This window comes from Dasypus novemcinctus, chromosome 3 (genome assembly GCF_030445035.2).
Source record: "Dasypus novemcinctus isolate mDasNov1 chromosome 3, mDasNov1.1.hap2, whole genome shotgun sequence".
Classification (NCBI taxonomy): Eukaryota; Metazoa; Chordata; class Mammalia; order Cingulata; family Dasypodidae; genus Dasypus; species Dasypus novemcinctus.
In genome coordinates this window covers 170,116,099-170,132,355 of record NC_080675.1, presented here as the reverse complement: position 1 = coordinate 170,132,355, position 16,257 = coordinate 170,116,099, and the positions used below count along the sequence as shown (strand labels likewise).

Below are 16,257 nucleotides of genomic sequence, written 5' to 3'. Positions count from 1 at the left end.
CATTTGCACTGTTCTTCCTTTATTTGTGATGTTCCAACTTACCTTTTGGTATCATTTCCCTTCTTTCTGAAGACCTTCTTTTAGCAGTTCTTTTAGAACAGGTCTCCTGACAATGACTTCTATTTGTTTTCTTCATTTGAGAATGTCTCTATTTCACCTTTTTCCTGAAAGATGTTTTTGCTCAATATCTAATTCTAGGTTCATAATTCTATTCCTTCAACCATTTAAAAATGTTATTTTACTTATTGGGAGTGGATGTGGTTCAAGTAGTTGAGCACCTTCCTCCCACATGGGAGGTTCCAGGTTTGGTTCCCAGTGCCTCCTAAAGAAAAAATGAGTAGGCAGCGAGCTAAAACAATGAACAATGAGGGCAAACAATGAGCAAAAACAATGAGCAAACAGACGAGGGAGCCATTTTGGGAGGTTGGGGGGAATGTTATTCTACTTTCTGCCTTCTATGGTTTTAAGGCAAAATCCACAGAATTTGAATTCTTTCCCTATAGATAATGTATTTTTATTTTTCTTAAGATTTATTTATTTTATTATTTATTTATTCCCCCCCACTTGTGACATGCTTGCTGTCTGCTCTCTTTGTCCATTCATTGCGTGTTCTTCTGTGTCTGCTTATCTCCCTTTGTTTTGTCATCTTGCTGTGCCAGTTTTCCGTGAGTGTGAGTTATCAGCTCTCTGTGAGTGTGGGCCAGCTTGCTTTTACAAGGAGGCCCCAGGATGCGAACCCAGGGCCTCCCATATGGTAGACAGGAGCCCAATCGATTGAGCCACAGCCGCTTCCCATATTGTTTTTATTTGAATGCTTTCAAGATTTTTTACTTTGTCTTGATTTTCTGCAGTTTGATTCTAATGTGTCTAGACATGGATTTATTTGGATTTATCATATTTAGGTTCTCTGACCTTGTTTTGAATCTGGGGTTTCTGTGTTTTTCCAAATTTGGAGGATTTTTAGCCATTTTTTTTTTTTCCAAAAATTTTTAGCACTGCACTTGTCTCTGATTCTAGTACTCTCATGGCTTGAATGTTAGACCTTTTACTGTTTTCTCATAGGTCTGAAGCTCTGTTCTTTTTTGTTCCTCAATTTTTTTTCCCCTCTCTTGTTCAGATTGGATTATTTCTTCTGATCTGTCTTCAAGGTTACTGCCTATTTTCTCTGTTGATTCTATTCTGCTGTTGAGCTTATGCATCAAGTTTTTTTGTTTGGGTTATTGTTTTTCAGCTCTAAAATTTCTATCTTGTTCTTTTTTCATATCTTCAATTTCTTTGTTTAGCCTTTCTGTTTTTCCATTTGTTTCCAGAGTGTCCCTGATTATTTACTAGGGCATTTTTATAATAGCTATTTTAAAATCTTTGTCACTTAATTCCAGTATCTGTGGCATCTCAACACTGGTGTCCATTGATTGTGTTTTCTGAGATGAGATTTTTCTTGGTACTTTATGTGCCAATTAATTTTGGACAGTTTGGTGGTTTGGAGCTATGTATTCCAGAAAAACATGTTCTTAAACTGAATCCATTCGTGTGGGGGTGTGAGCCCTTGTAAATAGGACCTTTTGATGAGATGATTCAGATAAGGTATGGCCCAGGATAGGTCTTAATCCAATTACTGAAGGCCCTATAGGAAGGTCACAGAGATAGAGGGAAAAAAAAAGCCACAGAGAGACCAGCCAGAAATAGAAAGTCATTGGAGCATTGAGAGAAGGGAGAGGCCTGGACAGGCGGCCGTGTGCATTGCCATGTGACAGAGGCACACATGACCAAGGATCACCAGCAGCCAGCCCCAGAACATCAGTCTTCATAAAGTCTTTCTCTGGACTTGTAGCCTCAAAACCATGAGCCAATAAATTCCCATTGTTTAAGCCAACCTATAGCATGGAAATTGCTTTAGTAATGAGGAAACTAAAACACAGTATTTTGGCCATTTTGAATATTATGTTATGAGACTCAGCCTTGTTTAAATCCTGAAGGGTATGTTGACATTTTGGTTTGGCAGGCAATCATCTTAATCTGCTTCTGGCTGCAAGTTGCAGGCCTCCTTAGGTAGGCTCTGGTTCCAATGTCAGATCAGTTTTCAAAGCCTTTGCTGCTATTTGGATATGTCCTGCGTGTGTGACACCCAGTGGCCGGTCTGAGACTGGGTAGTGGTCCCTGTTGATTCAATTCTCAAATTGAGAGGAGTAAGATCAGATCCACATGTACACAGCTCAGGGACAAGCCCGGGAGTTCATGAACAACTTTATGGGGTCACTTTCCTGAGCTCCTCCCTCTCCACAATCTCCCCAATTTCTCTAAATTCCTTGGGGGCTATCCTTTTAATCCTCTGGCCTGAAAGCTGGGGTTTTAGTTACACTGCACTGCCAGGCACTTCTTAACTTTGCAAGTAGCAGGAGGACCAGAGGGGGGAAATGGTCAACCCACTGTTGTTTCAGTGGTACTTTCCAATTCACCTACTATTTACTTTTCCAAGTCCTCAGACACTTGTGCCATGCATTCTGTCTAGATTTTATTGCTGTGTTCAGTTGGGGAGGAAAGGTGGAGTTTGCTTACCCAGCAGCAGCATTGTAACAAAAATTTTCATTAAATGCCATTGAGTTGGTTTTTTTTTTAAAGATTTATTTTATTTCTCTCTCTCCCCCCTCCTCCTGTTGTCTGCTCTATGTGTCTATTGGTTGTGAGTTCTTCTGTGTCCGCTTGCATTCTCCAGCAGCACTGGGAAACTGTGTCTCCTATTTTGTTGCATCATCTTGCTGCATCAGCTCTCTGTGTGTGTGGTACCACTCCTGGGAGAGCTGTGCTTTTTTCACGTGGGGCAGCTCTCCTTGTGGGGCACACTCCTTGTGCATGGGGCACCCCTACGTGCGGGCACCCCTGCGTGGCACGGCACTCTTGTGCAGCAGCACTGCACGTGGGCCAGCTTACCACATGGGTCAGGAGGCCCTGGGGATCGAACCCTGGACCCTCCAGATGGTAGATGGATACTCTATCAGCCATGTCTGCTTCCCTGACACTGAGTTTTAATGCCCTATAATTTAACTTTGATTTGAATCAAAGTAGAATAAAACATTTGGAGGCCTTAAAGTAACTGCCATAGAGTAAGTATCCAGTAAACCTTTTTTGAATGAATGCAGACTGAATGTGATTCTTATCCACTGATGCAGTTGTAGGTTTATACTGTTGAATATTACCAACAGCTAACTATGCTTGGAAGGTATTACAAGTGAATCAGGTCCTTCCCTTATACCTGTTTATAGACTCCGAAATGTCAGGACCATTCCCTGACTATTCTGGGAAGGGAAAATGCTGAGCACTTATTTCAGGAGCTCCTAGGTTAAGGATATAAGGAAGGAAATCTGTTTGACTTGTATTTATATTTTGGTAAATTTTGTTTTCTTCATTTCTGTTTTACTTTTCCATACAGACATGTGATAATGGATCATCATGTTCCCACCATCAAACCTCGGAGAATCCAAAACCAAAATGTCATTCACCGCTTGGAACGCCGGCGAATCAGTTCAGGCAAGGCAGGTACCCACTGGCATCAGGTCCGAGTGTTCCACCAGAATGTCTTCCCCAACTTCACAGTTGTCAACGTCGAGAAGCCTCCTTGTTTCTTACGTAAATTCTCACCTGATGGACGTTACTTTATTGCTTTTTCTTCAGACCAGACGTCTCTTGAAATCTATGAGTACCAGGGCTGCCAGGCGGCAGAGGACCTCCTGCAGGGATATGAGGGGGAGATCTTGTCCAATGGTAATGACCAGCGGTCAGTCAACATACGGGGCCGGCTCTTTGAACGCTTTTTTGTCTTACTGCACATTACCAACGTGGCAGCCAATGGTGAGCACCTGAACCGAGAATGTAGCCTCTTCACGGACGACTGCCGCTGCGTCATCGTGGGCTCTGCTGCCTACCTCCCGGACGAGCCTCACCCTCCTTTCTATGAGGTGTATCGGAATAGCGAGTCAGTGACCCCCAACCCACGGTCCCCTCTAGAGGACTATTCCCTCCATATCATTGACCTTCACACTGGCCGCTTATGTGACACTCGCACTTTCAAGTGTGACAAAGTGGTTCTGTCACACAACCAAGGGCTGTACTTGTACAAGAACATCTTGGCCATCCTGTCAGTGCAGCAGCAGACCATCCATGTCTTCCAGGTGACTCCCGAAGGCACGTTCATTGATGTGCGGACCATCGGCCGCTTTTGCTACGAAGATGACTTGCTCACTGTGTCAGCTGTTTTCCCCGAGGTACAGCGGGACAGTCAGACAGGCATGGCCAACCCCTTTAGGGATCCTTTCATCAACTCCCTGAAACATCGGCTGCTGGTATACTTGTGGCGCAGGGCAGAGCAGGATGGCAGTGCAATGGCCAAGAGGCGCTTCTTCCAGTATTTTGATCAACTGCGGCAGCTGCGCATGTGGAAAATGCAGCTTCTGGATGAAAACCATCTGTTTATCAAGTATACAAGTGAGGATGTAGTGACATTGCGGGTCACAGACCCATCACAGGTATGCAGTGGACTTTCCTCCCATTGCCCCTCCAGTCATCTTGGCAAAATGGGCAGGTTCCTCTCTTTTCTATAGCCAGTCCCTCAGAAATACACGTTTTTATGTAGCCTTTGATTTTCACTCTCCTAGGCCTCGGCCAAACTTAAAATCAGCTAGCTCCATTTTTCTCTGGCCTCATGTATATCTTTGGACAAATGGGAACTGAATCTCAAGCCACTGACATGTGGGCAGTCAACTCTTTGATGAGTATTCTGATTCTCCTGCAGAGCATTTTTAGTACCCTTGAAATGGAAGCCCTGATACTACTAGGTCAAGGTTTGAATTCCCTATGGACAGTCCGGCCTTGATTTTGTTAGAATATGCTTATTGGTCTGACTGTTTTACTTCTGGCAGTGGGAAAAGCCCACCATACTAAAAGGAAAATCTCTAAATATCTAGTCTCATTTTCCTGATTAAATGGTTTTATTTAATTACTAAATAATGACCTTGCCTACATGCTGGGACATAGGTTGTAGAACAGTAAAAAAATGAAAAGGAAGTAAAAATTTCTTATCCACAAAGTGATTAATGTTCTAAAGGTGTTTCAGTTTGGGAGAAAGGTGTTGGTACTCGAGAGAGGCATTTCTTGAGGAAAATAGGAGTAAGGTGGGGTTAAGAGCACAGAAACTGCCAAGACTTTTGGGTTGAAACACTGTATTAAATTCAGGGTAATTTGGACATTTCTCTTTAAAGACGCTCTCCACTTTGGTGTTGACAAGTAAGAGAGCTACCTCTTTGTGCCTTCGTTCTGTTTGCCTCCCTATTCTCCTATCTCTAGACTATCCCTTTCGATACTAGTTTTGCTGTTTAGACTAGTCAGCCAACGGGTGAACCACAAAACCAGCTGAGTCTGGTAGCTGTCGTTGACTTGCAGCTAATTCTACTCTAAGGAACTGTCCGGGGCATCATCCCCTAAGACCTCACCAGCCACCTGTAGTAGAATGTTTTCTGACATTTTCCCTCTAATCATAGCTTGCGTGCTCTTAAAAAAGGTGGTGGTGGGGGTATATGGAGAGAAATAATTTTTTCCAGCTTGAATTATCTTTCACCCTGGATTCTTTTTCTTTTCTACCAATGATGCTGCTGCCCATTGATTGAGCCATCCTAAGTGAGCATCTGGTTCATTTTATGCATCATGGGAGGTTGGTGGTAGAACCCGTGACTTCTCTATCCTCCTGTCCTTGATTTCCCTGTCTGCCCTGGAGAAAAGGCTGGTAAATGTTTGTGTAATTCTATATTGACATAGTTATGAAAGATACTGGTGAAACCCTGATATGATCAAAGGGTTGTCCAGTTCCATAGAAAGGACATGAGTCGGTCTTTATTTAGGTTTGAGCTATAATTGCCTTTTTATTTTGGGGGGAGTGAGTTGTCTGTGCTTGAATTTGGGATTACTCTTTTTGCTTTTGCTAAAACATGACCTAGTTTTTTCTTTGGTCTGGTTGCTGCAGTAAGTTATAGCTAGAAACATTACTAGGGCTCTCTGCTTTGCTTATAGTGTTTGTGGCTTTAAACCCAATCTCTCTGCTCTAGTTGTCTCCCTCCTTTCTCCTTCTCTTTAATTTGATAGGTTCCCATAAGGTTAATGAGTAAAAAATGCAACCAAACTGAAAGTCTTTGTAATGTTAAGGTTATTCTTCTCACATTACCATCCAGCCTTTGCTATTTATAGCCAAACTTAATTTCCAGGTGACTGCAAAAGCCATGCAATATAAGCTCTGGGAAAGACTAATTACTAGTAAAACAGGTGGGCCAAATGGCTTCAGAAACTGGTAATGGAGATTTAAACTCAATTATAGGAGGTAGGGACTACTAATCCTACTGTTCTGAAAAATTCTAGAGTCTTACAGGAAGCTTGCACATTAATTCATACTGCCACACTTTGGAAAAAACTAGGGGTTCCTGGAGCTTCTTTTGTTAGGCAGAGCAGAGCTCTGGAGATTAAAAGGAGTAAGGTTGGTCACCTAGGGACCCATTCAAAAAAGCAGTGGCTCTGCCACCCATGGTATTTGAATGCTTTTCAGGTTCTCCCTCTGATCTTAATTGCTATAGTTCTCAAATATATCTTACAAATGCTGACTAAAATAACATTTGTGAAGAAAGGAATGGAAAATGCCTCTCTGATTTTTTATTTGTTCAACAGTAGTGCCCTTCTTGGATACAACTTGCCTGAGCGGTTTTAGAACACAATGTAGTTAAGGTGGCCCTCTGCATGTTAGAAATATTAAGAGGGAAAAATAAAGCCCCTAAATTGAACTTTTAACTATACACATACAGGAGAAAATAATTTGCCAACAGGCAGCCACTGACTGCAAATCACTTTCTCAGCAGGAAAGATAACTAAATCTGGCATTTTTAAAAAGTTTTTTTTATCTCAGGGTGGGTTGGGGAGCACGTAGGGAATAAACACTTGGAAGGAAAGGTATTGAATTTGCACAGTTTGAAATGAAAAATTGAAAATCTTTTTAAACATGTATGTGGGCCAACTCAGTAATTTTAGCAATGCAGATATAGTGGGAAATCTGGCAACATAGAGGCTCTTGGTTGATAAGCTCACCAGGGTGTCTTCCTTTCACCCTCGTGCTATAGCTGAGGTGTCTGCTTGTTTTATTTGGTTGTCTTGACTTCTCAACCAAGTGATAAGTTACCCAGGCTGGGCATTCTACTCAGCTGTCCCATAGCTCCCCCCATCCCTCTTCTCTCTATTCTTCTACAGGCTTCTTTCTTTGTGGTGTACAATATGGTGACAACAGAGGTGATTGCTGTGTTTGAGAATACGTCAGATGAGCTTTTGGAACTCTTTGAGAACTTTTGTGACCTCTTCCGTAATGCTACCCTGCACAGTGAAGTCCAGTTTCCCTGCTCGGCTTCTAGCAACAATTTTGCAAGGCAGATCCAGCGCCGGTAAGCTGTTCTACAAAGCTTAACAGGCTTAATTTTATTTAAAAAAAATAAAAATAATTGTTGGCATTAGGCCAAAAGTTATTTCCTCTAGGCAACCAACCTTCCCTTGTTCTTTTTTTTTTTTTTTTAACCTGGACTTGGCTAGCTCTGCCTATGTCACTTGAACTTCACCTTTCTGTCTTTCAGCACCTAGGGAATTACCTGTGTATTGTCTGTGTCATTCACCTTAGACTGTATATGAGCTACAAAAAGATAGAGATTGTGTCTTTTTAATTTGTTGCTATTTCCTCAGTGATGCATTGTCAAGCACTTAAATATTTGTTGAATGAAAGACTGAGGAAATCATTTTAGAACTTTTGGTTAAACATTGTGTGATAAACACATGCATTTATATCCTTTCCATCCCCTAACCCCACTAAAATGACAAAGAAATAAACCTGTAAGAATAAAGAGAGTGTGAGAGGAGAGGATTTTAGACAGGAGATGTCAGCAAAGTTTTGGAAGCTAAAAAGCCAATGGATAAGTGAAGACTGACTTAGCATACCTTAGGGGGCAGAAATTTAAGGCTGCAGAACTTAGCCTTCAAGAAACAAGCCTGGCTTGTACTACAGAGCTCTGCAGGAAACTAGAGGCCCTGAGTACCTCTGAGGGCTGGGGTATGAGGCTAAAATCAGGAGGACTGGGTAAAGTTCTTAAAAGGAGAAATCAGACCTTCTAGATCCCTTCCCTAAGCCTGCACAGCCAGGTGATTCACCCTTCCACCCCCCTATCTCAGCAAAAGGCTGGAGGTTTACTCTGGAAAATTTAACCAGACAGGCCCTGGTCTCAGGTTCATGAGACATAGTTGAGAACTGGGATGAGACATGTTATACTAAAAACAGGAATTAAGTGAAAGTTGATGTACTAAAGGGTGAGATTCCTATCCCCCTTACCAGATTCTGTCATCCAGGCTTATACTTTCCAAGCAAGAGTTTTTTTCCATTGGGAAACTGACCAATTCAAAAGAAGAGCCCTTCAGATATTGGCATTTGGGGTCCCTTCACAAAAACATATAGGTCACCCTAAATTGATATGCACCAGTCAACAAGGTCCTATGAACCAAAACTTCTAATAATTATCTTAGCATAGTCTTATAAAATGAATGGTACAAGCTAAATCGTACTTAAGCCCATCAGTGCCTTTAGGTTTCACAGACCTAAATTGCTCCCCCAACCTATGGAAAATACCTGCTTTATTTCCAAGAGAGACCAGAGTCTGTGAATGAGTCAGAATAAGCATTACTGTCACTGGAGAAAATAGGCAAAGCAGAACTCTTCATTTCAGTGGCATCATATTTATATAAAAGGACAGTACTAGGCTAGAAATAGATGGAGGTTGATTTTCAGACAACTGATTATCTTTTCCTTTTTTTTTCCCCCTCTGGTTCATACAAATTGCTTTATTAACGTCTCTGTTCAGTAAAGAAGTATTTTTGGAAGCAGAACATGGACTAGAGTTTGCTTTTTTCATTTTGGAATGAATCATCTTCCTTTAAAATTAACTTTAAGATTAAGCAGATCATTATCAGCAAATAACAAAAGCTGGGTATACGCAGTCAGAACATCAAAGAAGTCACTTGATGGTAAGCTCCATGGGCCAGGGATTTTTGTCTTATGTTCACTGCCATGTCCACAGCACCTATTCCGATGTCTGGTCTGTAGGAGGAACTCATTAAGTCATTGGGGAGGAATGAATGAAGAGATCCATGAATTAGAGGAAGCTGTGTTTTCTGGAAATTATTTGAGAATGCTTCTGGAATTAAGAGACATTGTGGGAAGTCTATGGAGGAGCAAATAAAAGTTGCAGAGAAGGTTGCATTCCAACTTGGTGATCTTTAAAATTTTGCTCCATACCACCAAAGGTTTTGAAAAACTATAGATACCCTCCCACATTTTTAAGTTGATCCTTAAATTTTTTTGTTATTAAGTTTAATGGTTGCAGAGGATGCAGTTTCCAGTGGATAGTAAACATTGACAATAAAAAATAAAATAATTGCAACACTCTTCTACATGTAGCCAGGGGAATCTAAATACCATAGTACTTTGGTACTTAGATATTTCACATAAAAAGTACAGAGCAAATTATTCCCAGACTGTTGGAAATCTGTTGGAAATTTTACAGTATTTCTTCTCAACCTTGAATTCATATATCTATCCCATCTCCCCCACAGAATTGTATACTAATGTAATAAATTTTATCAACCACCCTGTTGTTCTTTGCTGCATTGGAAATATGGTGGATATATAAACAAACTTATTTATTTTTTTAAAGATTTATTTATTTCTCTCCCCTTCCCCCTTGTTGTCTGCTCTCTGTGTCCATTCGCTATGTGTTCTTCTGTGTCTGCTTGCATTATCAGGCAGCACTGGGAAACTGCATCTCTTTTTTGTTGCATCATCTTACGTGTCAGCTCTCTGTGTGTGTGGCGCCACTCCTGGGCGGGCTGCACTTTCACATGGGTGGCTCTCCTTGCAGGGCACACACCTGTCACGTGGGGCACCCCTATACAGGGGAGCCCCTGCATAGCATGGCATTCCTTGCACACGGCAGCACTCTTTGTGGGCCAGCTTACCACATGAGGCCCTGGGGATGGAACCCTGGACCCTCCATATGGTAGATGGATGCTCTATCAGTTGAGCCACATCCACGTCTCTTTTTCATTTCTTGTAAACACATTCTCTAAATATAGTAGCATTTTACAGTCTACAGTAATGTTTTGATAAAAACAAAAAAATTGATTACTTATGTGTTGGGATAAATGTTTAAGAAAAAAATGGACACCAAACATCCTGAGTCATTTACGGAAAGCCTTTATCATGAAAGAGACCAAAACACAGTAAACAATAAGGAATAAGCAAACACACTGCCTTCCCTGAAACTGTAAGATGCTATAAAAACGGGAGCATCCCTAGAACAATCACAAAATTTTGGAAATAAATATTTTAGAGATAGTTGAGGAACTCTCTACCAGAGTAGAATAAAAAGATAAGAAGAAACATGGAACAGAAATGGTAAGAAAAATTAGAGGATCAGCCCAGGATCTTATTGGTCCAGAAGGAACGGTAGAGAAAACGGAGGGGAGGAATTTCCAGATTGGACAGACCATCCAGTGTTGTGCTGGAGGTGGCTTGGACCGGCTCATGAGAGCTGATTATTAAATTTTTGGGAATTTTGCAAGCTGCTTGTTAAACACAGCCATTATTAAAAACTAAATTAAATTATATAAAACTTAATGTCCAAATTATAACAAAGGTAGTAAATAGTCAACACTTACAACTCCCTAATTTTTTTGCTTTATTTTACTATTATTTATGCTCTTGGGGTTATTTTTATTTATTTTATCTGTGCAGTAAAAATATTATATAATGGTGTGCATCTCTTGACACCTCCACTTTCACTGATGTCTTGCTGGTAGATTGAAATTGGGCACAAAGAGAGTATTTACATATGGAAATTGGCAAGCACTACAAAAATCCTGTTTCTTTCCCCCTCTGCCCGTCCGAGAAATAATTATTAAACCTTTATCAGCACACCACATCAAGTATCCATCCAGTACAGTAATTGAAAAAAAGATGCATATTGAGGCATAACATCATGAAATTTTGGACCATCAGGGACAAAGAGAAAAATTTAGATATTCAGAAAGTACATACATACATTTCATTTATAAAAATGTGTCACCAGAATGGCATTGGATTTATCAACAGCAATACTGAAAGCTGGAAGCCACTGGAATCTTGCCCTCAGAATTCTCTGAAAAACTAAAATAAGTTTCAATTTAGAATTCTGTTTCCAAATAATCAAATAATAGGGGAGAACAAGGACATTTTCAGACATGTCAGTTCTCAAAAAATTACCTCCTATGAACCTTTCCTAAGGAAGCCTCTGGGAGGTGTTTTTTACTGATAAACCAAGAAAGAATGTTATACAGGAAAGAGAAACTTCCAGCACTGCAGAGAGGCAAAGAGAATTCCAAGGATGCTACTAAAGGGGAGTTCCAGGATGGCCGACCACCAGTCAGACCAGATGGGAACAGGAGGATGGAAGACTCTAAGAGGGATGTAGCCAAAGGAAAACATAAAGTTGGTAGAAAATCTGATGGGTTTGAATGTATTAAGAGATTATCAACTCTGTTTTACTAGGCTTCACTGAGAAGGTGAGATTTGAGCAAAGCTTTTGAAGGAGGTCAGGGAGCAAGCCCTTTGTGTGTCAGGGGAAGAATATACCAAGCAATGGGGATAGCAACCTAAGGCCCTGATGTAAGAGGGTGCATCGTGTGTTTGAGGAATATTTGGGAGCCCCAAGGGGCAGAGTAGTAGGAGATACAGTCAGGCACCAGATCTGGGGACGAGGTACCTAGGGACTTGGAGGCTTTGGACTTTAGCCATAGAAGTGGTAGGGAGCCAGTTTTAGCAGGATTACTCTGGCTGCTATGTTAAGAATAGATTATAGTGTGCTAGGGTGGTAGCTGGGACACCAGTACAATGATCCAGTAAATAAAATTATCACAGCCTGTTTCCTGCCACTAGGATGTGAGTTCTCTTTTGTTCATTGATAAATTCTAAGCACCTAGAAGAGCACCTGCACATAACTGGCCCTCTGTGATATTGATTGAATAATGTTTGCCTAGATCAGGATGGTAGCATTGAGTGAGGTAATTAATTGTATTCTCAAAGTGTTTTGAAGGTAGAGTCCAAAAGGTGAGTGAAGGATGGCATATGGGCTATGCAGGAGTGAAGTCAAAGATGAATCTAACATTTTTTTTCTTATCACCTTACAGGAGGGAGTTGCCCTTCAAATGTGATGGTGAAGACTGTGGGTGGATCAGGTTTGGGGCGAGGATTAGAAGTTCTGTTAGTGGAGAGGTCTTGTAGTTTGCCAAAGAGGAAGGAATGATATCTGTCAGATCTACCTGACAGGTCAAGGAAGATGAGGATTGTTGGTTAACTCTTGAATTTAGTGATATGGAGATCATTGGTGACAATAACAAGAGTAGTTTCAATGAAATGGTAAGAGGTGAAAGAAAGGAGAAGAATTGGAGACAGTACAGAAAACTGTTTTGAGGAGTTTGTTGTAAAGGGGAGCAGAAAAATGGGGCATTAGCTGGAGGGGCTAATGGTAAACTTTTGTTTTTAATGGGGGGAAAATGGCGTGCTTGTATGCAGATGATAATGATTCTGTGAAGGGGGAGAGTAAGGGAAACTGTTGGTTTGGGAGAAAGGAGGAAGAATTGCTTAAGTCGTGAGAGGGAGGGGGTGGGATCTAGTGCACCAGAGGAGAGATTGCTTTTACAGGGGAACATGGACAGTTGCAGACCTTGGGCAGATGTGCTGATGGGAGCTTTAAAAAGTTCTCTTCTGATTGCTTCTGTCTTTCAGTTGCATAATAAACATTGCTCTTAGCTGGGAGTGAGCCTGGAGGAGGAGGTAGGAAATAGTCATCTACAAGAGTGGGCGACTGGCCAGACTATTGGAGGGAGAGCAGGGGAGTGGACCCGAGTGCCCCTGCAATTGAAGTTCATGATCACAAATTTAAAGGGAATGTCGTATGTTTTTCTTCAGCCATGGAGAAGACTGTATGGATACAGACATGGAACAGGCAGAGACCTGAATTTAGCTAGAGATGTAGTTTTTAAAGAAAGTACCCCAAAACAAGGGAGCATAAGGTTGTTGAGGATGAGTGTGAATGATTGACTGGGAATTTAAGTTGGATAAGGAAGAAACAGAGGACATGATGAGGGTGTCGGATGGTCAGAAGTTGGTGGTGGTCCCTTTGGGGTTGAGGGGTTGTTGACATTGAGATTGCTAACAGGAGTGAGCTGGAAGGATAGGAGAGAGGATGGCTGGAGAGTGTGAAATTACAGAGAGGTTGCGATTTTTGGTCATGATAAAGTTGAGGATACAGGATATAACCATAGGAATGAGTGGCAGAGACAGAGAGGTCAAGGAAATAAGAGTGTTGGAAGGATCACCTATGAGAGTTTTGAAATTACCAAGAATTAAGACTCGTAATGGGTTAGAGTGGCAGTGAGCCAGGGGCGAAACTTGGGAAGTCACTAGAAAGAGTGACTGCTTCATCCTTTACTCAGTGGGGATCATGGAACATGAAGGTGCTGGGTGCTACTGAGGAGGGGGAACAGCGTCAGTGTATTGTCATGGGTGCTTTGGTTTGTGATCATCATAAGGACATGGGCCAGTCCCTGTCATTTTACCTTTTGTGAAGTCAGTGAGCTGGGCAGGGTTGAGTGTGAATTATGAGATCTTTGCTGAAAAAGGGTTGAAAACCACAAAGACCAGGATCTTTGATTTTAGCTCAAATGAAAAGGAAAGAAATTGTTCTTTTTGGTGCAAGGTTTAATTTTATGATTTACACTGAGGCTGTGAAAATGACTGTCAGGAAGAGCAATGGACAAGCAGTATTGATAGCTAGGCTTTCTTCGAGGAACCAAGAAGTGTTAATGTCTGTCCAGCACCTCGGATTAACAGTGAAAACAAAAATCAAACCCATCTCACCAGTCTTTCTGATCTCATCCAATTTAAGAACATTCAAGATTTTATAGTCCATTAGTTTATTTTCTGTTAGTTTCAGGGATGAAATATTCCCCTCTCCCCCGGACTAAAATAAGATTTCCCCTTGATTGGTAAACCATGTGATGTGCTTTGGTATATAGACTAAAAACAACCGCCACAAATACATACATACCAATGGACAGTTCTTTCTAAGGAACTTGAAAAAGCTTTAGGAGGGGAATAGGTGTAGCTCAGTGGTTGATCGCCTGCCTCTCATGTACAAGGTCCCAGGTTCAATCCCCAGAACTTTCTAAAAAAAAAACAAACCAAAACTTCAGGAAAATAAAAAAGAAGGAAAAAAAAAGTAAAATGTCATTATACAAACACAACTAATAACACTTTAGTGTATTTCTGCCAGTTTTTTTCTTGTTTTAAGGCATTCGTTTTTGTTTTCTTTGTGTTTGTAATCATTCTGTATGTACAGAATTGTACCCTACTTTTTTTTTTTTACATTTTTTAAACATTTTCCCTGTTACCATATACATTTTGAAAATTATAGTTTTCCATTGGGCTTTTTCTTTTTCCTTTAGTTTTTCATTGTCATGAACAATGCTGTATTGAGTGTGCACAGAGGTCTTGCTGCATTTAGTATTGCTTCCTTATGGGAAATTTTCCAGAAGCGTAGAAATACTAGGTCAAAGTGTACTAAATATAGTATTCATTACAGCTGTGAGAAATAACTGTTCCATTATTTTTACCAAAGGGAAGTCAAATATGTGATTTTGTGTCCCTCTTACTGTGCTACTAGATATTGGTCTTTTTGCAGCAGCACAGGTACCTAGATTCCAAGCTTTAAACAAAACAAAGAATGAACATTTTTTCAAAAGGTTTGGCAGAAGTTGGCGTAGAACAGATCTTGGGAGAGGCAGCGTCTGCTCAGGATTCTCTGCTCTCCATACTCCTTCCTGGATGCAAGCTAAGGCTGTTTTTTGAGGAAAGATAGTTCTTGAGTTTTTTTTCTTCTTTAGCTGTTATAAAAAATGAATAGAAATGTTATCATAGACTAATTGTACACATTTTAAACTTTGTTTGAAAAAGTCTTTGTTAACGTTTCTAAAGTAATTTAATTTTCTAAATTTCTCATTCTGTTTTTTGCTTTTTAAAGGTATTTTTAGCTAGCCAGACGGAGAGTTCTGTCTCATTCACTGTCCAGATTTTTGTTTTTCATTTACAGATTGGGTTGCTTTTAGACATGTTTGTAGATTTAAAATCTAAGACAGCTTTGTGTACCCACTAACAGAGCCTTCCTTGCTGGTGCTTTATTTTAGGTTCAAAGACACTATTATAAATGCCAAATATGGAGGGCACACGGAGGCAGTACGCCGGCTGCTGGGCCAGCTCCCCATCAGTGCCCAGTCTTACAGTGGTAGCCCCTACCTTGATTTGTCTCTCTTCAGCTATGATGACAAGTGGGTGTCAGTCATGGAGCGACCCAAGACTTGTGGAGATCACCCTATCAGGTACCCATCACTGCCCCAGCAGCAGACCACTGAGGGGTGGAAGATGCCTGGGTTCTCCTTGTCTTCTTCCCAAACATCATTTCGTTGTGACTTTCTTCACTTGTACCCAGAGATTGGCTTCAGAGGGTAGGCTGTTTCTGTGAGGTGGTGAGTGTGTTCATCATTTAGGTACTAGTGCCATAAGTTAACTAGTCCTACTATGTGCTTCTCATCAAAGCATCCAATTCAGGTAAGTGTTGTCCCCTTTGAAAGGTATCCGAGGAAGGAAACTTAAGTTGTATTATTCCTCCACGTTACCTAGTGGAAAAGATAGATTAATCAGGTAGGTTTAGGAGGAACTCTTGCTTCCTCACTTTAAGGAATTTTAGAGTGGAGATGACTGTGTTGTTGCTGAAACCTTGAAACTAACCTCTTAAAAGCAGCCCTTCCCCACACATGTCCAGTGCACAGACCCACCTGCCCCTGCCATGCCTGGTCCATGTACTGTAGGTGCTCAGAGGGGAAGTGGCACTGCCGCCACCAGGAGAGTTGCTTCAAAGGGAGCTGGTTCCTGGAGCCTGGAAGGGCTTTTTCACATAGAAATCATGGTAGTCAGATCTTTCTAAAGTAGGATTTCTTTTCCAGCCTTACTGGGTTTGAAATGGGCCCATGTAACATTCTGTATAATTAATACAGAATTATATTCTATATTCTATATTAAAATGGGAAATATATTCCTATATTTCC

The 16,257-nt window shown here is 41.0% G+C and overlaps 1 protein-coding gene across 6 annotated transcripts in view; it reads left to right on the top strand.

Moving 5' to 3' along the window:
* Positions 1-16,257, top strand: part of DET1 (DET1 partner of COP1 E3 ubiquitin ligase) — a 37,659-nt gene that overhangs the window by 18,501 nt on the left and 2,901 nt on the right. For 2 of the 6 annotated variants that reach the window (XM_071214355.1, XM_004481077.5), the window contains exons 2-4: positions 3,428-4,520; positions 7,276-7,463; positions 15,340-15,531. In XM_071214355.1, the coding sequence (XP_071070456.1) occupies positions 3,438-4,520; positions 7,276-7,463; positions 15,340-15,531 (1,463 nt within the window). In that variant the 5' untranslated portion in view covers positions 3,428-3,437. Of the gene's footprint in view, positions 1-3,427; positions 4,521-7,275; positions 7,464-8,921; positions 9,085-15,339; positions 15,532-16,257 lie in introns of those variants that run through there. The other 4 variants (XM_071214356.1, XM_071214357.1, XR_011648481.1 and 1 more) reach the window with 3 other exon arrangements.